The following is a 20,742-nucleotide window of genomic DNA, read 5'->3' on the forward strand; positions in this document are numbered from 1 at the left end:
AAGTTACGAACAAAATTATTTTAAAATGTCCCAAAAACAATTTCAATGGTTTTGAAGGACAAGGGCGGACATATTGCACTCACTCCCGTGTTGGTTTTTATATCAATGTTAATCCAATTAAACCTATCGGGGTATTCATTTATTATATGCTCTCGTAATGCACACAAGGGGACCATTTTCATTATACTACCGTACTATAATTACTGTATCGTCCCCAACTATTCCCAGCTCTTGGCTCGACTGGGGAAAGCTTTTGAGCCTCGTCTTTCACGAACCGGACGGCCAGGCATGACGTTTGACTGAAAGTGATTTGGCCAGGAATTGAGAATGAGAGATGCTTTCTTTGATAAAAGGTGCATTTAGATAATTATCTCAAATTAGGAATTTAACTTTTCTTCGTCGTAATTAAATCCGCTCTATTGAATGATTAATTAGTAAAGTTTGATAACGCATTGTAAATCAATCCTGCTCTCGATGATTTCATTCATGTTACATCGCTGCCCCAGTGCTATCGATCAAACGTTGTATTTAATATATTCAGGGATTTAAAGTTGCGTTTATTTTCGTCTGTGGTGCTTTTGTTAAACGTTACACAGTATGCGATCCTTGTCGGAGTAGTTGGGGCGGACTATTTTTTTTTTTTCCTTCAACTGCAATTTGTTAAAGTTTTCCTCCTGACTAATTTTCTCTGAATCTGCAGGTAATCTACTCATAACCTTTAAAAGTTGGTTAATTAAAAAGAAAAAAAAATTCACCTCACACTTGTTGGGAGGACAAATGACGTCATGTCGTGTCGTGTGATGGGTGAGGAGAAGGAGGGGGGAGGGGAGGGATTACATTTATTATTTTGTTCATGATGCCAGATCAAAGTCTTTCCCACTTTGGGAATCTGAAAACAATCGCAAAATATGTGGAGTCAAGCAAGAAAAAGAATGAATGACAAATATGACGTAATTGAAAAAGGAAAAAGGGGAAATACCAAATGAATGAGGAAGTTGTGTTCTGCTCCTTGACTCCCTCTGTTGGTGCGGAGGACCGACGAGACAGTCGTATTTATAAATACGAATGTCGTTATAAATGACAAACAAAAGCGCCGAATCGAAGTAAGGATCCTGGTTTAACTTGCTCGATTACCTGTTTTACCGAATTGTTGGACAAATCTTATCCTTGTACAATCCATGCCATGTTATGTGTTTATCACATGATGTACGAGGTACGCAGACTATTCATATTGGCCGGTGGGATTTATTTATTATACTGTGGTGCTCAGTAGCACGTGGTACCTGGGGGTCAGCGGGTGCACGGTGTGGTAAGGTTGTGCCCATTGACGTGGTGGAATGCTCGTACGGTGGATGGTATGTGGTCTTTTTGTGGTGTGAAGATGTAGACTGATGTGATGGCGCAAAGTACGTGGTAAGCTACCCTCCAGGCACTCCATTGCCCTCCAGGCACTCCACTGCCCTCCAGGCACTCCATTGCCCTCCAGGCACTCCACTGCCCTCCAGGCACTCCACTGCCTACATGTACTTTTAAACACCACACTTTGTGGGAATATTTTGCATTATTTTTTATGTATCTTTAATCTCAGGGAGCTGCCTTTATGGTCATGTCTACCCAAAGATGACAGAATTGTCTACGTGCTATTTCCCTCTATATGAATGATCGTTTTAAGGCCATTTTCCCCGCTGGAGCGGGGGTTGGCCTTGCGGGCCCCATGACAATCATGGTTCCCTGTTTGAGGCAATGTTTTTATGGCCGGATGCCCTTCCTGACGCCAACCCTTGGTCGCCTCTTACGATGCGCAGGGATACGGTGTACCTATTCTAAACCGGGGTACACACCGGGTTCTATATGAGCCTATGACTATGAGAGGCTCATATGAGCCTATATGAGCCTCTATATGACTATGAGCCATAAATAACTGTTCTTTCCCCTCTCCTGACTGCCATGGTGTCCCAGTCTCCTATGTAAAACAAGAGGCAGTTGGGCTCATCTCTCTCATGTTGCTTCCACGTCCCATTTGTCTGATCCATATACTGTATATGGTATTCACTTTTTCGTTTCTTGTTTGCCCCTAATATAGTTGAACCAGTGTTTGTGTTTCTTGCTGCTTTCCGGACAGACCCATGGATGGCAACCGGACACAGGATGATCAACGAAAACAGCTCTACAATGATTACATTCGCCTTCAGGAGTCACGCGTTTGGCACGGTGACCCACAGCCACCCGATAAGTCACAGAAAGTCACCGAAAGCGACCTTGACAAAGCGGCGCACGTGTTCCTCTGCAGTGATGGCTGCTCCGGTGGTGGTGGCCGGTTTCAGCCAAAGTTCGTTGCCGTCGACTTCTACAGCTTGCTGGAAAGTGTAGCTCGGAGGAATGTGGACGCGGCGCTGCTGGGTAAATGCTGGCAGTGGTTTGAGATGCTCTGCCTTAATGGTCTCCTCTACCCTTGGAGGAAGGAGTTTCGGAGCATCAAGGCAAGACTGGGGATGGGCTTGGGGACGTAGGTCATGCTCTCGTACTTGTTACCATAGCTTTATATCAATCCTCGCCAACATTCCCCATTAACCCTTGCAGGCCCACTAAGCAAAAAGTGAGGTTAAGCAATTGCTTCACTTTGTCTGTGTGTCTACACATGAGTTTATGATCGAGCAAGAACTTATTTTCAATTTAATGTTATATTTTGAACACAAATCGGAACATGAATCGGAAAACGAGCCTGTAGTTTAGCAGTACTTTGGCTCTCAAATCTTCCCGATCGCACATGCATAGAGAAGAGTGAGGAAATACTTTTACTCTGTTCGCTTGTCTGGAAGTCAAACAAAATTTCAACTCATTCCAAACAGGAAACTTATTGTTTTATCAACATCATAAAGGACACAAACAACAGGCACGAATAACTAATGTAACATGTTAGATAAGGTGGTGTATAAGACTCAGCATCAACAGCAGTAAACTTCAAATTTTATTTTCTACAACCATTAAAATCCTTATTTTATTTCAATTTAGTTGTATACTTGAACACTGGAAAACACAAATCGCCTTTTTGGCAATTCCAAAACTTCCAATTATCAGGACTTGGATATAAAATATTACGGCATTTTACATCATCTCGACCAATCAAATTTGCCGCTCGCTGGCCCCGCCCATGTCCTTTTTTTGTCATGACTGCATGGGGGTAAGGTATTCTATGAACTCTTTAGTTTCAAAAGGATTTGTCCACTGATTTTGTATTTTTGCAGAAAAGTAGAGCAAAGGGTCGGTCATGATATAGTCATAAAGGAGTTTTGAACAGAGTAGCCTATAGGGGTCGGTATGGTATGTATGGAGAAAAACACTGGATGGGATCATCTGGTCATACGTGAGCATTATGTCCTTGTTTTCAATGATTGATTAAGGTTCATGTTTCCATGAGTTTTGTGGAACTGGGATATTGAAATTTCTGCAGATGTGCCAATGGATTACTCGACATAACTTGTTGTGTCTTTGGGTGTACAGCTGCTCTGACGTGAGTTTTTTTTTTACATCCTGATAGGCGGTGACTCGTACTTTCTGTTTCTACCTTGCAGAACCTACACTTGTCCGATTGACTCAGTCCTGCCATCTTTTAAAATCCATTGGTGTCGTGTCCCTGGGCTTGGGCATTAATAATGATTCGTTATCCGTCCCAGTTGAGCTGACCGTGTGTGCGTGTGCGTGTGCGTGCGCGTGTATGCGTTTGTGCACACATTTAAATAAAACAGCTAAATTTGCCCTAACACAAATACATCTGATATATAAAGCTCAATTTGTTTTATTACTTGCAAATATCGAATATTTTTCAAGTATATTGGTTGGTCTTGTGCGTTATTCTGTCTGTCTGTTTGTTTGTCAATCGCCTAAACGTCACAATTTTAAACCGATCTTTACGAAACTTCACCAAAATAGTAGAGTTGGACATAAGGAAGAAGCCTATTGATTTTGAGGTCAAAAGTTCAACAACTTTGTCAAACTTCTAAAATCTTCAATTATCATGTGATTGACTTGAAATTTGAAGAGGATTTACATATCAGGTCACTGAATTGAATCAACATTTATTTTTGAGGTCAACATAGGCCAAAAGGTCAACATAGATCAAAAGTCAACAACTTCAGCTGGAATTTCTAAAATCCTCAATTTTTTTCCGATTGACTTGAAATTTGAAGAGGATTTGCATATCAGGTCACTGAATTCAACCACCAATAATATTTGAGGCCAACAAATGCCAAAAGGTCAACAACTAAGGTGAGGTTTCTAAAATTGTCAATTTTCATCTGATTGACTTGAAATTTGAACAATATTTGCATACCTGGTCACTTGATTCAACCACTAATTACTTTTGAGGTCAACATAGACCAAAAGGTCAACACAAGGCAAAAGTGAACAACTTATTTTACGGATTTCGCAAGTATCGTGCTTTGCTCGACATATTTCTTGTGTATTTGTTTGTATATTTATTGATGCTTCAAGAACTAAAAAGCTACTGAACCAAATCCAACTAAATTTTGCATGTTGCCCCAGGGTATTCCAAGGATTGGTTTCTAGATTGGTAGCATATCTGTGAGAGGGGGTTCACGTTGGGAAGACCCCATTTCTCTATGTAAATGTGTATCCTATCGCACCACATGGTGGTATCTGTATTACAAATCATCTTGATATGAAGAAGCAAGTTTCAACAACCTGATAATATGCTTTAAGTTAATGTTAAAATCTGATTGAAAATAATTCGAAATTTTCAAAATGCTTCATTTCACTCATTTTAAGCGGAGGTTCAAACAAAATAATCCAACACAGACGTTCATCGTGAAGAGGAAGTGATTTTTGCTTGTGCCATATATAAGCAGATAGGATGGTTGATGAAGGTGATGTTAGCTGATTTCACAGCCGATAGAAGATGACCATGGGAAATTTATAGAGTGAACGGAGCAGAATGTTTGAAGTATAACATGCCGTATTTTGATTAAATCTTTTAGCAAAACAAAGGGTACTTTTGTTAGTCAAATATAATACAAACATACAGATGCAAAAAAAAAATTTGGGAAGGGGAGCAGGAAAGTGTTTTGAGTCTAGAGTCCTTATATATAGAGAGTCTTGACAACTTGCGATTAGAAGCCATTTTGTTTCCATCAAGTGCAGCACACGAAACCTGTTTCCATAGTGTGTGAAGTCGAATATGTCCGTTTTCTAATCAAATTGTCTTTCTCTGCACCCAAGAGGGAAATTATATTACGTAATGATTTCTTCTTATTTCTTTTCTTTCATTCTTTCAACATGTCTGAATAAGCATACATTCAGACAGGGTTTATTTAACCCTCAAACACATCACAGAATCCACAGCAAAATGAAGTGTAATGAGCGAGTAAAGGTTCACACTGATGAGTGTCTGAGTCGAGATGTACAGAGCGAGTGAGTGGAAGAAACACATTGGTAGTGACAGAATGTAGAAATTTGAAAGAGGTGGAAGAAGGCAAGTGAGAGACATAAATGGAGGCACATCATTGAAGCCGGATGCGCACACCATCAAGAGAGCAGGCAATTAGAAAATATAACAAGTGTGAATGAAAAAAAAAGACAGCTTGAGAAGATTGATTGAATGATTGAGTGCTCTGCTTGAAGGCAAGTCTTTGGCTGATTGGCAAAGGTGACAGGTGGTTTGCCATTGCCTTCCCAGCAATTAGGGCAGGAATTTGTAATTCCTGATAGGAGGTGACTCCGCTGGATCTTTAACATCCACTGACTATTGATTGTAGACGGGACACCCGGCTTAACGTCCATCTGAGGGTGGGCCAATACACTGATGAATGAACCTGCTTGTGAGACACCGGCATGTCACTATCTATGTCGATCTATCCTCACCAAGAGCTGCGTGTCTGTCATGCCCCGCACAGGGTGCATATCATTGGTACTGTGGCTCTTGCACTTTATCAAACTTTCCCTGAATTCAAGATGACGATTAGATGATTTATTTAGTTCATTACTTTGTTAATGCAACATAATCTATGTCCACAAATTAAATTTAGCGGTACGGAGAGACCTGTACGGTACAGTACCTGTCATCCTTCCGAGGTTGACAAATTGAGTACCAGTTCACTGGTAATTCCCTGTGTCGCAAGAGGCGACTAACAGGGTTGGCGGCAGGAAGGGCATCCGGCCGTAAAACATTGCTTCAAAAAGGGGACCACGGTGCCCGAAAAAGGCCAACCCCTGCTCTGCAGGGAAAAATGGCCTCTAAAGGTGGTTGTTGGTACGGAGAGAAAAGGAAAAGGAAATGAAGATGGGCAAAGAAATGCAACAAGGAGATAAAATGACAAATAATGAACTGATAGGCCGGATCTGGATTCGGATCTGAACCAAAATTTAATCAGCTTGTTGTCACCTGTCCAACTCATCCACCAAGTTTTGTCATAACCCATCCACAACTTTTTGAGATAAATATTTAAAAAAAATTTGAATCCAGATTTAGATCTTTAACAAAATCTAATTATTTCGTCCTTGTCACACACCCAACTTGTTCACCAAGTTTCGTCCAAATTTGTCCACAACCTTTTGAGATATCCTCCACACAGACAGGGGTGAAAACATAACATCTGTCCAGCTTTGGTGGGCAGATGTAAAAAGACAGACAATGCATAAACATGAGGAACGAGTGAAGAAAATAAATAATTATTATGAGAAAAAGAATAACAATGAAATAGAGTTGAATGAATGAATGATCGTTTTAAGGCCATTTTCCCCGCTAGAGCGGGGGTTAGCCTTGCGGGCCCCATGACAATCATGGTTCTCTGTTTGAGGCAATGTTTTTATGGCCGGATGCCCTTCCTGACACCAACCCTTGGTCACACTCTTAGGATGTGCAGGGATACGGTGTACCTATTCTAAATCGGGGTACACACCGTGATCATTCATCCCAGCAAGCTGGTACTCAATTTGCCGACCTCAGAAGGATGACAGGCTGAGTCAACCCCCCTGGCGTTAATTCAGCGATCGATCGGGATTCGAACCCAGGATCCTAGGATCCCAAGCCGGCACCCTAACCGCTAAGCCAACACCAGGCAACAATGAAATAGAGTTGCTGCATTTAAATTGTATTTGGTCATCAAAAAAGGTCTTTCTCCCATGTTGATGTTTTTATCATATTTTGCCACCAAAACACCAGATTAGAGGCATGCTTTTCAGTCTTTAAGTTTAATTAGTTATTTCTCTTATGAACTGCAAGTGAAATATTTTACTAACCTGGTGGTAAATATAAACCTTTTTTTAAGTATAAATAACATTTGATATCAGTTTTTGATTATTTCCATGGTGCAGTCGTTATCATCATCGGATCGGCTTGTGTGTATCAAACTATGAAGAACTCCTCCTCCACCCATCATCCACTTGTCTTGTTCATTGTCTCCGTTAAAACCACAACCCTCCTGAACATTTCCATTACTGATATTTATGATTTGAGACTCAAGTTAATTTATGCTCAATTATTATTTTTTTGTCAATATCTCTTTTAAAACATGACTTTTATTTGTCCTTCCTGTCCACATGCAGACCTTTTGCGGACCCTTCGTGTACTATGTTCGCGGATGCTTGGGCAGCGATGCTGGCAGTCTCCTTTCCAAAATGGGCTACTCTTTGAGGCCTGATCGGCAGCAATATGAACGTGCTGGGCGATTGCGAGCAGAGGAGGTGCGCCATTTGGCCTTCGAGTTTTTCCTGGCACGTGCTGAGAGTGACATCGTTGTTGAGATATGGAAACGAACGGCCGACCGTGGCGTTTCCCTCCTGGATGTGCTGCGGGAGCGTCGTGGGTGTAGGCAATCCGTGCAGGCCTGCATTCTACAACTTGGCGGCCGGCGGACATCAAGCCGTGGTACAAGGACCGAGGACGTTGTGGCACAAGATGGCGACCAGAGAGACGGCAGGCCGGCTGCACGTGTGGAGAGAGCCATGTCACGAGGTGCTCTGTCTCCGATCTCGGTTGACGGCGAGGATTTTGCAAGTGAAATCAGCCGGCCAACTCCTTCACTGCTGCGTATGTCAAGCTCTCCACGAGAGCATACGGCTATCTCTGTTGGTTCTAGGACAGCGCCGTCTGACGAATGCTGCACACATGGGACCAGCGATGATGACTTGGACATATATACAGCTTCGGATATATCTGATGGGCGTTCACAGTCTTTGATGAATTACAGAAGTCGTGATATAGCACAAGTAGGTCTCAGCCTAATGGAACGTCCTGTCTTCAGAGACCGGCGGCCATCTGCCGATTCGGTCTCACACCGGGGGATTGCGTCTGAACCAGAACGACGTCCTGTTACTGCTCCTATACCATCGATGTCCATCAGCAGGATAGGAAATGAGGATGCTGACTGCATTCGGGCCTTGACAACCGCAGCATCAGGGCGTTATGAGTGGTACCCACTTTGCAACCAGTGTCACAAGCTGGAGTCCACCTGTGTGTGCACCCAATGCAGTAGTGTCATCTGTTCGTATTGCTATGGAATTGCTGGCCCTTGCTCCAAGGGAAATAGCGGACATGACTATGTGTCATATAGCCGGCCAGCACGTTCTGTAGCAGCTTCACGCACCCCCGAACCTCCGCACCTTCCAAGATCAGTGGCCGCTCCTTCTTCCACTGCTGCAAAGACCAGTGTTGGTAGCACTCGTGTGATGGGGGGAAGCGCAAAGTGCGGCTTTTGTGGGCAGTCTGGCGCACGCCTGGCTTGCCGTGACTGCCAGAAGGTGGCTTGCGAGCGTTGCAGGCGTTCTTACGGGGAGCAATGCCTTCGTCATCCTGCACCGCATGCATTCGTAATGCAAAGCAACCTCACGTACCCACTTGGAGGTGGCATATCGAAGAAGCAGTTGTGATGTCAAAAGGGTCGGCGGTCCTTTCAGACTCGATGTACACATCTCTGAAAACAATGTTGCGACTCTTGCTTGATCGGTTTTGCTTGTGCAATTGCAAGGCAGCTCAAGATGCTTCTCTTACCTCCAGTCGTGATGAGGCCACTTCGATCTCATGTGCAGAATTTATTTGCAAGAAGGTACAATCAACGGTGTCATTCTAGTCTGTTTTGGCTTGTGTAAAGTAACTGGTGTGACGAGCATATGAACGATCCACAAAATTCTGATTTGATGTGCCAAATTGAGTGATTCAAATGGTCTGTACATAATTTTGTTGTCGGAGGATTTGAGAAATCTGATGCTTTCGATGGTTGGGAAGCCATCAATTGCCTATCCACCTAGCTGTGCACCAAATCATTCCTCTCTCTCTCTCTCTCTCTCTCTCTCTCTCTCTCTCTCTCTCTCTCTCTCTCTCTCTCTCGTGTACCGTCTGCCCCTCCAGTCCATTATACACGTTTATTAGCAATGCTGTCTTTCTGGTATTCATTTTATCCAAGCATGACACGCAAGTGTTTGTCATGAAGCATGCTCATTGCAACCATTCAAGAGATTTATGCATGTGCGTTCAACTTGGCTTTTGTTTAGTTTTCTGACTATCTCGCCCCTTTTGACCTCTGTAGCAACGTGCAGATTACTATCTTTTGCCAATGCATTAATTGTGGTCTGCATCATATGTGTAAACCACCATCAAGGACCATCTACATATTATGTATGCAAAAAGGAGGGGAGGGGCGTGGTTGAGAAAAAAGGAGTTAGAGCGAGAGAGAAAGAGAAAAACTGAAAAAAGGTTGGGAGCATATATGGTGATGATGATGGAATGAGCCGTCAATTTGACAGATTTCGAGTGCACACATGATACGCGAACATACCTTGTTGCAATACGCAAGTATTGTTTATAGTTTGGGAGTTTTTGTCCACATAGTATCCATGATCTTGGATAGAATTGTATCCGGGTGTTAGGGAATATCTGAGATCACTTACTTGGTTTAGGCAGGAATTTGGAATTTGTTTAGAGTTCCGGCAGTACCTCGATTAAAATATACCGTGGGATGCACCAACTAATGCTAGCAGATGGATCTGAGGGATGACTAACTTTGTGATGAAACACTTTGTCTGCGCAGCATCAATCCAACAGTTTATAGTCTGTTCGAGACTCGAATGTCCCTCGGATAAGTGTCATCACTGCACAATCTCATCGGATTGAGAGGATATTGGAAAGAGGGAATATTATCTGACTTTTTGAAGAGTGGCTTTAAGAAAAATATGCAAACAACTTTTGCATATGTAATATGTAGACATTTCTCCGAAAAAGCTGTAACCAAGTGAAGCTGGTTTCAAATACCAAATGCTCAATCAATTTTCATTTTTTAAATCAGGGTGGATTATGAACTCAAAGTCAATGTTGGACATGTTTTGTTCGGTTCTTAAATTCCTCATTGGATCTCCCTGTTTGTGAGTGTCATTCTCTTCATACAGTGTACATAGTATAAAACCCATGTTAATCGCTGCATGATTGTTCATGCCTCACTGCAGGTCGAAGTACCATCTCCCATGTAGGACAGTTCTGCTAATTATGCACTCTGTGGCTTACCATTGTCTACCCAATTGGGTCGGGATTTGAACCTGCGTTTACCAGATTACACAATACTGAAGCCCAGCCAGTCGAGCAAATCTAGAACCCAATCCCGAATGTTGTAAGACCTTCCATTTGGGGTCCTGCTTGAGAGCGACCACATACCTGCTTTTTAAGAGGTCGTAATCATGACCCTCAATGCAAGGTTGGTTGGTGGTGAGTTTGGTTTGACAGCAAAGGACTGCATAAACTGATTTTTCTTGCAATATTTATTTGATTTTGGTAAAGCACTTCATTTTTATTGTCATTTACAAAACAAACTTGTTTATATACAGTATCTGCATCTGCTAAAGGTTGTTCGTATGTGTAACTCGGAATATGAACTTGAATCATTTCCAGCTGAATGCCAACCTTTGTTTGTTCATTCTCTGTGTGGCTGGCTACTTACTTGGGAAATCGATTTCTCACGCTGTGGTTGTACTTCATCGTTTTTGAGATTACATCATTCTCAAGGCACAGGTGATTTTTTTTTGTCTCTCTTTTTCATACCTCTGCCAATGAGGCCAGACAAACAATGCCAGTTGCCAGAGGCATTGTTTTTGGGTTGGCGATCCGTGCGTCCGTAATGGGTTTTCGTTACCGCAGTAGGTTAAGTACGGCTGAGGGGATCTTAAGTCAAACCTGGTACAAGTATGTACTGTCGGACCCCGCTATTCGTGGTTCCGCTATTCGTGGGTTCCGCGTATTTGCGAGTGATAAAATCCGACCTACTTCTCTATTCGCGGAAAAGTGTCCCGCGAATCTGCGGGTTTTTTTTTCCAATTCGCAGCCGTGTTCCGCTAATTCGCTGTTTTTCAGGGGCGCAAATTTTTTTTTCCCCAAGCCCTAAGCTTCACATACAGTATTTATAAAACCTTCGTGGATCATCGTCGACATTCACGGAATTTTGCCTCGCCATTCATGGATTTTGCCTCACCATTTGCGGATCTTTCGCGGGTTTGGTCCTCTCTTTTCACGGATTTTCGTGACTCGGGAACCTATCCCCCCTTTTTCCATTGAAACAATGCCCCACTAGTCGTGGGTTTCGCTATTCACGGATTTTCCAGGAATGTACCCCGCGAATAGTGGGGTCCGAGGGTATAATTATGCAAAGATTAACTGATTAGATTATGTGGTCAAGAAGCCAAAGATCAGAGGTCCTGTTAGGTAAAAATTGTTACCATGCTAACTCATGAACCAGTGAAAGGATTTTAACCAAACATGGTACAAGTATATATTCTGATGCAAAGATGAACAAAGAACAAAGATGAACTGATTTCGGTGTCAAAGGTCATGTCAGGTAAATATGTGATACTTGAGAACAACTGAAGTGATTTAAATCAAACTTGGTGCATGTATGTAATAATGTCGTCGGAGGCATATCGGTGAATGTCGCGATGTCGAAGAGTGCTGTTGTAGTTATTATTGAAGTTATTTTGTTAAATTGCAACACGAATACTTTCTTAAAATTTTGGCATATAGTACAAGATCTATGCTCTTGGAAGAGTCTTGTGATAGAGAGCATAAAGGAAACATACGACAATTTGATAAGGTTGTTTGCCATTGCACCCTGAGCCAAGATCTGCATTTGACGAGCAGGCCTGGTTATGCATGGAGGTTCTAGGAAAGTTTTGGAATATTTAAGGAAGCACTCAGATTGGAACTGAGACCTACTGGTTATCATGAATGATTAAGACGTGCCAGTAATCGTGAATGTTCAAGAGATGCCGGTAATCGTGAATGTTCAAGAGATGCCGGTAATCGTGAATGTTCAAGAGATGCCGGTAATCGTGAATGTTCAAGAGATGCCGGTAATCGTGAATGTTCAAGAGATGCCGATAATCGTGAATGCTCAAGGGATGCCGGTAATCGTGAATGTTCAAGAGATGCCGGTAATCGTGAATGTTCAAGAGATGCCGGTAATCGTGAATGTTCAAGAGATGCCGGTAATCGTGAATGTTCAAGAGATGCCGGTAATCGTGAATGTTCAAGCGATTCCGGTAATCGTGAATGTTCAAGAGATGCCGGTAATCGTGAATGTTCAAGAGATGCCGGTAATCGTGAATGTTCAAGAGATGCCGGTAATCGTGAATGCTCAAGAGGAATTTCACCACATACAAGGCTTTCATCCGCAGCTCAATGGAATACTGCTCTCCCCTCTGGGCTGGTGCTCCTGCCTCACACCTAGCTCGTCTTCACGCTGTTGAAACCAAAGCGTTCAGAATCATTGGAATCTCCCGTGATGAAGCTACCTCCGAGGGCCTTTCACTTACTCACCGCAGGCAGGTTGGTGGTCTTTCTGTCTTCTACTGACTCCTCTCCGGCCTTGCTCCTCCAGCTCTCTCTGGGCTCTGTCCCCCAAATATTCCTAAAGGTCGCACAAGATCTGCCTGCAACCCTCTTATGGTTAAACTGCCAAATTCAAGACTCTCTGCTCACCTTCACTCTTTCATTCCTCTTTTCTCCCTCCTCTGGAACAAACTCCCCTACTCCCTTCAATCCCACTCCTCCCTCCAGGTCTTTAAAACAGCTGTTCACCACCATCTCTTATCTTCCCCCATCCAAAAGCTTGATCTTTTCTACGCCCGCTAATTTCACCCCAAATCCTCTTTTTTGAAATACCAACTTCTTTCCTGGAAGCTCTTGGTGTCCTTGTGTTTATACTTCTCCCCCCCCCCCCCCTTCCCACGCCGCCTCCCCCCAAGCCCTCTCCCTCCCACACATTCCCGATGTCCCTCACAATTGTTGTGTTTACGTGCTTCCCCTTCTCTCCCCATCTTGTCTACCGCTCCCCTTTTTATATACTTTGTTTGTTTGTCTGTTTGATTTGTTTGCGTGATAAATGTTAGCTCTTTCACGAGCCTCGATTATGTATACAAAAAAGAAAAGAAAAAAAGATGCCGGTAATCGTGAATGTTCAAGAGATGCCGGTAATCTTGAATGTTCAAGAGGTGCCGGTAATCGTGAATGTTCAAGAGATGCCGGTAATCGTGAATGTTCAAGAGATGCTGGTAATCGTGAATGTTCAAGAGGTTCCGGTAATCGTGGATGTTCAAGACGTGCCGGTAATCTTGAATGTTCAAGAGGTGCCGGTAATCGTGAATGTTCAAGAGATGCCGGTAATCGTGAATGTTCAAGAGATGCCGGTAATCGTGGATGTTCAAGAGGTGCCGGTAATCGTGAATGTTCAAGAGGTGTCGGTAATCTTGAATGTTCAAGAGATGCCGGTAATCGTGAATGTTCAAGAGGTGCCGGTAATCGTGAATGTTCAAGAGGTGCCAGTAATCGTGAATGTTCAAGAGGTGCCGGTAATCGTGAATGTTCAAGAGGTGCCGGTAATCGTGAATGTTCAAGAGATGCCGGTAATCGTGAATGTTCAAGAGGTGCCGGTAATCTTGAATGTTCAAGAGGTGCCGGTAATCGTGAATGTTCAAGAGATGCCGGTAATCGTGAATGTTCAAGAGGTGCCGGTAATCGTGAATGCTCAAGAGGTGCCGGTAATCGTGAATGCTCAAGAGGTGCCGGTAATCGTGAATGTTCAAGAGGTGCCGGTAATCGTGAATGCTCAAGAGGTGCCGGTAATCATGAATGTTCAAGAAGTGCCGGTAATCGTGAATGCTCAAGAGGTGCCGGTAATCGTGAATGCTCAAGAGGTGCCGGTAATCGTGAATGTTCAAGAGATGCCGGTAATCGTGAATGTTCAAGAGGTGCCGGTAATCGTGAATGCTCAAGAGGTGCCGGTAATCGTGAATGCTCAAGAGGTGCCGGTAATCGTGAATGTTCAAGAGGTGCCGGTAATCGTGAATGCTCAAGAGGTGCCGGTAATCGTGAATGCTCAAGAGGTGCCGGTAATCTTGAATGTTCAAGAGGTGCCGGTAATCTTGAATGTTCAAGAGGTGCCGGTAATCGTGAATGTTCAAGAGATGCCGGTAATCTTGAATGTTCAAGAGATGCCGGTAGTCGTGAATGTTCAAGAGGTGCCGGTAATCGTGAATGTTCAAGAGGTGCCGGTAATCGTGAATGTTCAAGAGGTGCCGGTAATCTTGAATGTTCAAGAGGTGCCGGTAATCGTGAATGTTCAAGAGATGTCGGTCATCGTGAATGTTCAAGAGATGCCGGTAATCGTGAATGTTTAAGAGGTGCCGGTAATCTTGAATGTTAAAGAGATGCCGGTAATCGTTAATTTTCAAGAGATGCCGGTCATCGTGAATGTTCAAGAGATACCGGTAATCGTGAATGTTCAAGAGGTGCCGGTAATCGTGAATGCTCAAGAGGTGCCGGTAATCGTGAATGTTCAAGGGATGCCGGTAATCGTGAATGCTCAAGAGATGCCGGTAATCGTGAATGCTCAAGAGATGCCGGTAATCTTGAATGTTCAAGAGGTGCCGGTAATCGTGAATGCTCAAGAGGTGCCGGTAATCGTGAATGTTCAAGGGATGCCGGTAATCGTGAATGCTCAAGAGATGCCGGTAATCATGAATGCTCAAGAGATGCCGGTAATCGTGAATGTTCAAGAGATGCCGGTAATCGTTAATGTTCAAGAGATACCGGTAATCGTGAATGTTCAAGAGGTGCCGGTAATCGTGAATGTTCAAGAGATGCCGGTAATTGTGAATTCTCAAGAGATGCCGGTAATCGTGAATGTTCAAGAGATGTCGGTAATCGTGAATGTTCAAGAGATGCCGGTAATCGTTAATGTTCAAGAGATACCGGTAATCGTGAATGTTCAAGAGGTGCCGGTAATCTTGAATGTTCAAGAGGTGCCGGTAATCGTGAATGCTCAAGAGGTGCCGGTAATCGTGAATGTTCAAGAGATTCCGGTAATCGTGAATGCTCAAGAGATGCCGGTAATCGTGAATGCTCAAGAGATGCCGGTAATCGTGAATGCTCAAGAGGTGCCGGTAATCGTGAATGTTCAAGAGGTGCCGGTAATCGTGAATGTTCAAGAGACGCCGTTAATTGTGAATGTTCAAGAGGTAATATATTATTGGATGGATGGATGGTGATGCAAAGCTTTCATAAAGTGATGGATGGATGGATGGTGATGCAAAGCTTTCATAAAGCGATGGATGGATGGATGGATGGCGATGCAAAGCTTTCATGAAGCGATGGATGGATGGATGGATGGCGATGCAAAGATTTTAGAGAGCGATGGATGATTGGATGGTGATGCAAAGCTTTCAGAGAGTGATGGTTGGATGGAGATGCAGAGCTTTAAAAGAACGATGGATGGTTGGATGGTGATGCAAAGGTTTTTGAGAGCGATGGATGGATGGATGGCGATGCAAAGCTTTTAAAGATCGATGGATGGAGATGTGGCGATGCAAAGCTTTTATAGAGTGATGGATGGTAATGCAAAGCTTTTGGAGAGCAATGGATGGTGATGCAAATCTTTTAGAGAGCCATGGATGGATGGCGATGCAACGCTCTTAAAGAATGATGGATCGATGGCGATGCAAAGTCTTAAATAATGTTGGATGGATGGATGGGGATGCAAAGCTTTTAGAGATCGATGGATGATTGGATGGTGATGCAAAGCTTTTAGAGAGTGATGGATAGGGAGGTGGCGATGCAAAGCTTTTAGAGAGTGATGGATGGATGGATGGTGATACAAATCTTTTGGAGATTGATGGATGAAGAGGGTTGCGATGCAAAGGTTTTGGAGAGTGATGAATGGATGACGATGCAAAGCTTTTAGAGAGTGATGGATGGATAGCAATGCAAAGCTTTTTGAGATTGATGGATGGAGAGGTGGCGATGCAACACTTGTAGAGAGAGATGGATGGATGACAATGCAACGCTCTTAAAGAATGATGGATGGATGGCGATGCAAAGTCTTAAAGAATGTTGGATGGATGGATGGGGATGCAAAGCTTTTAGAGATCGATGGATGATTGGATGGTGATGCAAAGCTTTTCGAGATAGATGGATAGGGAGGTGGCGATGCAAAGCTTTTAGAGAGTGATGGATGGATGGATGGTGATACAAATCTGTTGGAGATTGATGGATGAAGAGGGTTGCGATGCAAAGCTTTTGGAGAGTGATGGATGGATGACGATGCAAAGCTTTTAGAGAGTGATGGATGGATAGCGATGCAAAGCTTTTCGAGATTGATGGATGGAGAGGTGGCGATGCAACACTTGTAGAGAGAGATGGATGGATGGATGGCAATGCAACGCTTTTAGAGAGCCATGGATGGAGAGGTGGTGAGGCAAAGCTTTTAGAGAGTGATGGATGGATGGATGGATGGTGATGCAAAGCTTTTAAAGAGTGATGGATGCATGGATGGCAATGCAAAGCTTTTAAAGAGTGATGGATGCATGGATGGCAATGCAAAGCTTTTAAAGAGTGATGGATGGATGGCAATGCAAAGTTTTTAAAGAGTGATGGATGGATGGATGGATGGCTATGCAAATCTATTAGTATTAGAGAGCGATGGATGGATGGGTGGCGATGCAAAGCTTTTAAAAAGTGATGGATGGATGGATGGCTATGCAAATCTATTCGTATTAGAGAGCGATGGATGGATAGGTGGCGTTGCAAAGGCTTTTAGAGATCGATGGATGTAGAGGTGGCGATGCAAAGCTTTTATAGAGTGATGGATGGATGGCGATGCAAAGCTTTTAAAGAGCGATGATGGATGGATGGCGATGCAAAGCTTTTAGAGAGTAATGGATGGATGGCGATGCAAAGCTTTTAGATAGTGATGGATGGATGGCAATGCAAAGTTTTTAAAGAGCGATGATGGATGGATGGCGATGCAAAGCTTGTGGAGAGTGATGGATGGATGGATGGATAGCGATGCAAAGCTTTTCGAGATCGGTGGATGGATGTATGGCGATGCAAAGTTTTTAAAGAGCGATGATGGATGGATGGTGATGCAAAGCTTTTAGAGAGTAATGGATGGATGGTGATGCAAAGTTTTTAAAGAGCAATGTATGGATGGCGATGCAAAGCTTTTCGAGAGCGATGGATGGATGGCGATGCAAAGTTTTTAAAGAGCGATGTATGGATGGCGAAGCAAAGTTTTTAAAGAGCGATGATGGATGGATGGCGATGCAAAGCTTTTAGAGAGCGATGGATGGATGGCGATGCAAAGTTTTTAAAGAGCGATGTATGGATGGCGATGCAAAGCTTTTCGAGAGCGATGGATGGATGGCGATGCAAAGTTTTTAAAGAGCGATGTATGGATGGCGATGCAAAGTTTTTAAAGAGCGATGGATGGATGGCGATGCAAAGCTTTTAGAGAGCGATGGATGGATGTCGATGCAAAGCTTTTAAAGAGCGATGTATGGATGGCGATGCAAAGCTTTTCGAGAGCGATGGATGGCGATGCAAAGCTTTTAGAGAGTGATGGATGGATGGCAACGCAATGCTTTTAAAGAGCGATTGATTGATGGATGGCAATGCAAAGCTTTTAAAGAGTGATGGATGGATGGATGGCGATGCAAAGCTTTTAAAGAGCGATGGATTGATGGTGATGCAAAGCTTTTAAAGAGTGATGGATGGATGGCTATGCAAAGCTTTTAAAGAGCGATGGATGGATGGATGGCGATGCAAAGCTTTTAAAGAGGTGTTCAAAGTTGTGCGGGCTTATGAAAACCTTGCCCAAAATCAGTTTTCATTTTTCGTCAAGACAACGTCCAGCGTGGAGAGCTCCTGAAAATCTTCAACCAACGAACGCGAAGGAACTTCCACTCCTCAACCTTATTAGTAAGGGCATTTTATGAGATATTTCACAAATCTGTTAACTAAATTGTTACCAAAAAATTTCTTCACCAATATGTTTGTAAAGGTGTGTAATAACATGTGTTAAAATGTTGAAGTTCAACTCCCGTGGGAAACCCAGAAAAAAAGCTGTTGAATTCGGGTACCGAAAAATTATTTTCGAGAATTTTTTTTTTTTTAAATCGGCCCTTAAGTAACTTATGAGGGGTCAAATAAGAGTTTTTCATGATTCTGAGTTGATTGTTAACATTTATATTTTCACTTTTACATTTACACACAAAGTAGCTTTTATTTCACATACATATATAATACTCAAGAGTTATTTCTCATTCACAATGTCAGAAGTTTCAACAGTCATTGTCTATGTCTTCTTCAGACTCAACAACATCATGACTGCAGTTTCTGCATGTAATGCCATTACAGACTCCACAGGCCGAGATGCACGTGACCCCATTCTTCTTGCAGCTGCATCGCCGGTTGCTGCAATCTCCATGACAATTACAGCTCGTGAACTGCAATAGCTCCTCAGGAGCCGTGGGGTCCAGTGTTGGAACTGGCTCATACCCATGCACACCTATTGTCCATCCATAGTCACTGGGGTTCAGAGACATGCTCTGTAGAAGGATCCAGTCCCGGGTCTGCAGGTAGGCACGGAGTGAATGTTGTGCAGCTGCACCCTCTGTTGGAGGTAGAGTCTCTGGTTTGATCACTCCTGCCGCTGCCTTCCTTGAGAACATGTTGTACCGAATTTCACCCAATGTAGTATCTCGTCCATGGTAAATGTACTTGAAGTGGAGTGAGGAGTGGCTGATCATGAGCCAGGGAGGAGGAAAGCTCAGCGAGGGGGAGAAACATGATCGCGTTCGTTCCTATCTGTTTCCTGTTCGTAAATGGAATAATCTTTACTTCAGTTCCTCTCAGGATCTTAGCTTTGTCGAGTGCTTTCAACTTCACCCGGGGGAAAGCTGCTGTTGTCTGTGGATCTGGCAAAGGTGGTGCCGGAGAGGTGACTTCGATCCAACCCATTGAGTGAAAGGGAGTGTTTCCGTGAATAGAGACAATGTTTAAATCTATATTGTCTCCAACAAACTGAGTGACTGCATTGTTTGTTTCCCCAACCTCCATAAAGACCACCTGATCATTACTTGACAATTCACTTTCACTGGCTGGCACTTTGGCTGTCATCACTGATTGATCCTCAAGCGCAGCATCAACCGCAACCTCATCATTGATCTGTTCATCGGTTTCCTCCACAATGGTGTCAAGAGTGCCAGAAGTATCTGGAACATCATCTCCACTCCTACTATTAAGGAAGCAGTATTTGTAGTTTTGTGTCTCCGTGTAAGACTCAGTGTATCCCAGCCGGTGGAACTTGTTGAGCATCCATTTTGACCCAAATCTATGATCAAGTTGTATGGCAAGCCCCATTTGGTGTGGCAATACTCCAGACCGAGGTCGACAGGCCTTAATAAAATTCTTCCCCCAAACGGCAACTTTCGTCTGTCTTGACAATCGGTCTCAAGAACATCTGAAGGCTTGCAGGAACAAGTGTCAGCTGACTATCAATGTCAGTCATACTGTGTGTGGTGGGGTATGACTTTGGACCTAAATCAATCAAGGCAATATCATTGGATATGAACTTGAGTGCCGTCTTTATGATCTGAGTCTTCTCATCTCCATGGTCAAGATTAGCATGATGCGCTCGCAGAATATTGTCGGTGCCATCTTTGAGACAGAGTACATCTGCCCTTCTTTCCTGTGTTGTGAAATACAAGGTGTCTTCGTATTTCTCTAGAAGTTTTATCTTTAGCCAATGCTTTGAATAAGAAAGGCTCTTCTCTGGTGACTGATCAAACTCCTGCAGCTTTTCATGGACTTGGTCCATGTTCATTACCCCATGCTCTAATTCTGAGTCTAACCATTCGCAGAATTCAATAAAAACTGCCTCTCGCTCCTCATCAATACTCCTCTGTCCTCTCTTCCTTTTTCCTTCCTCATCAGTCTTGGACAAACTGTCACCTCTCACAAACATAAGTTTGCATCGCAAATGGTACAGTGTTTCTTCTGCTACCAAGTCGTTGATCCCTTCCAGGCGTCCAGTGACTTCAGTGCCCCAGTCATCCTCGCGACTCCGTGCTGTCTTCAGCAAGCTTGCCTTCAGTGTATCTGCAGTCAAATTATCTGGCACTCTGTATTTCTTTCTAGCTTGTGCTGGATTATTTTTGTAGAGCTGGGCTGGTTGGTTGCAAAGAATGCATACATCCTTATACAGGAGGTCAACTGACTGTGATCTTCTAGAACTGCAGCCAGTTGATGAACTGAACTCACAAGTAGTGCGTCTTCTCTTCAACTTTGATGACTCTTTCTCTGCCTTTGATGCTTGAGCTGACTTCTTGGTGGTTGCAACAAAGTTGTTGTACAGATCATTTTTACACTTCTGGTGGTACCTCAGTTTTCCTTCCTTTTGAGCCTCCTTCATACGT

At 43.4% G+C, this 20,742-nt stretch overlaps 1 protein-coding gene across 1 annotated transcript; it reads left to right on the forward strand.

The window, feature by feature from the left end:
- Positions 1 to 973: 973 nt before the first annotated feature.
- On the forward strand, positions 974 to 11,008 carry LOC137434990 (spermatogenesis-associated protein 2). Its single transcript, XM_068128295.2, has 3 exons — positions 974 to 1,103; positions 2,123 to 2,480; positions 7,561 to 11,008. The coding sequence occupies exons 1-3, from the start codon at positions 1,078 to 1,080 to the stop codon at positions 8,881 to 8,883; spliced, it is 1,707 nt and encodes a 568-aa protein (XP_067984396.2). The 5' UTR covers positions 974 to 1,077; the 3' UTR covers positions 8,884 to 11,008.
- The last annotated feature ends 9,734 nt before the right edge of the window (positions 11,009 to 20,742 follow it).

Source organism: Myxine glutinosa, chromosome 9 (assembly GCF_964187855.1).
Source record: "Myxine glutinosa chromosome 9, kmMyxGlut1.1, whole genome shotgun sequence".
NCBI lineage: Eukaryota > Metazoa > Chordata > Myxini > Myxiniformes > Myxinidae > Myxine > Myxine glutinosa.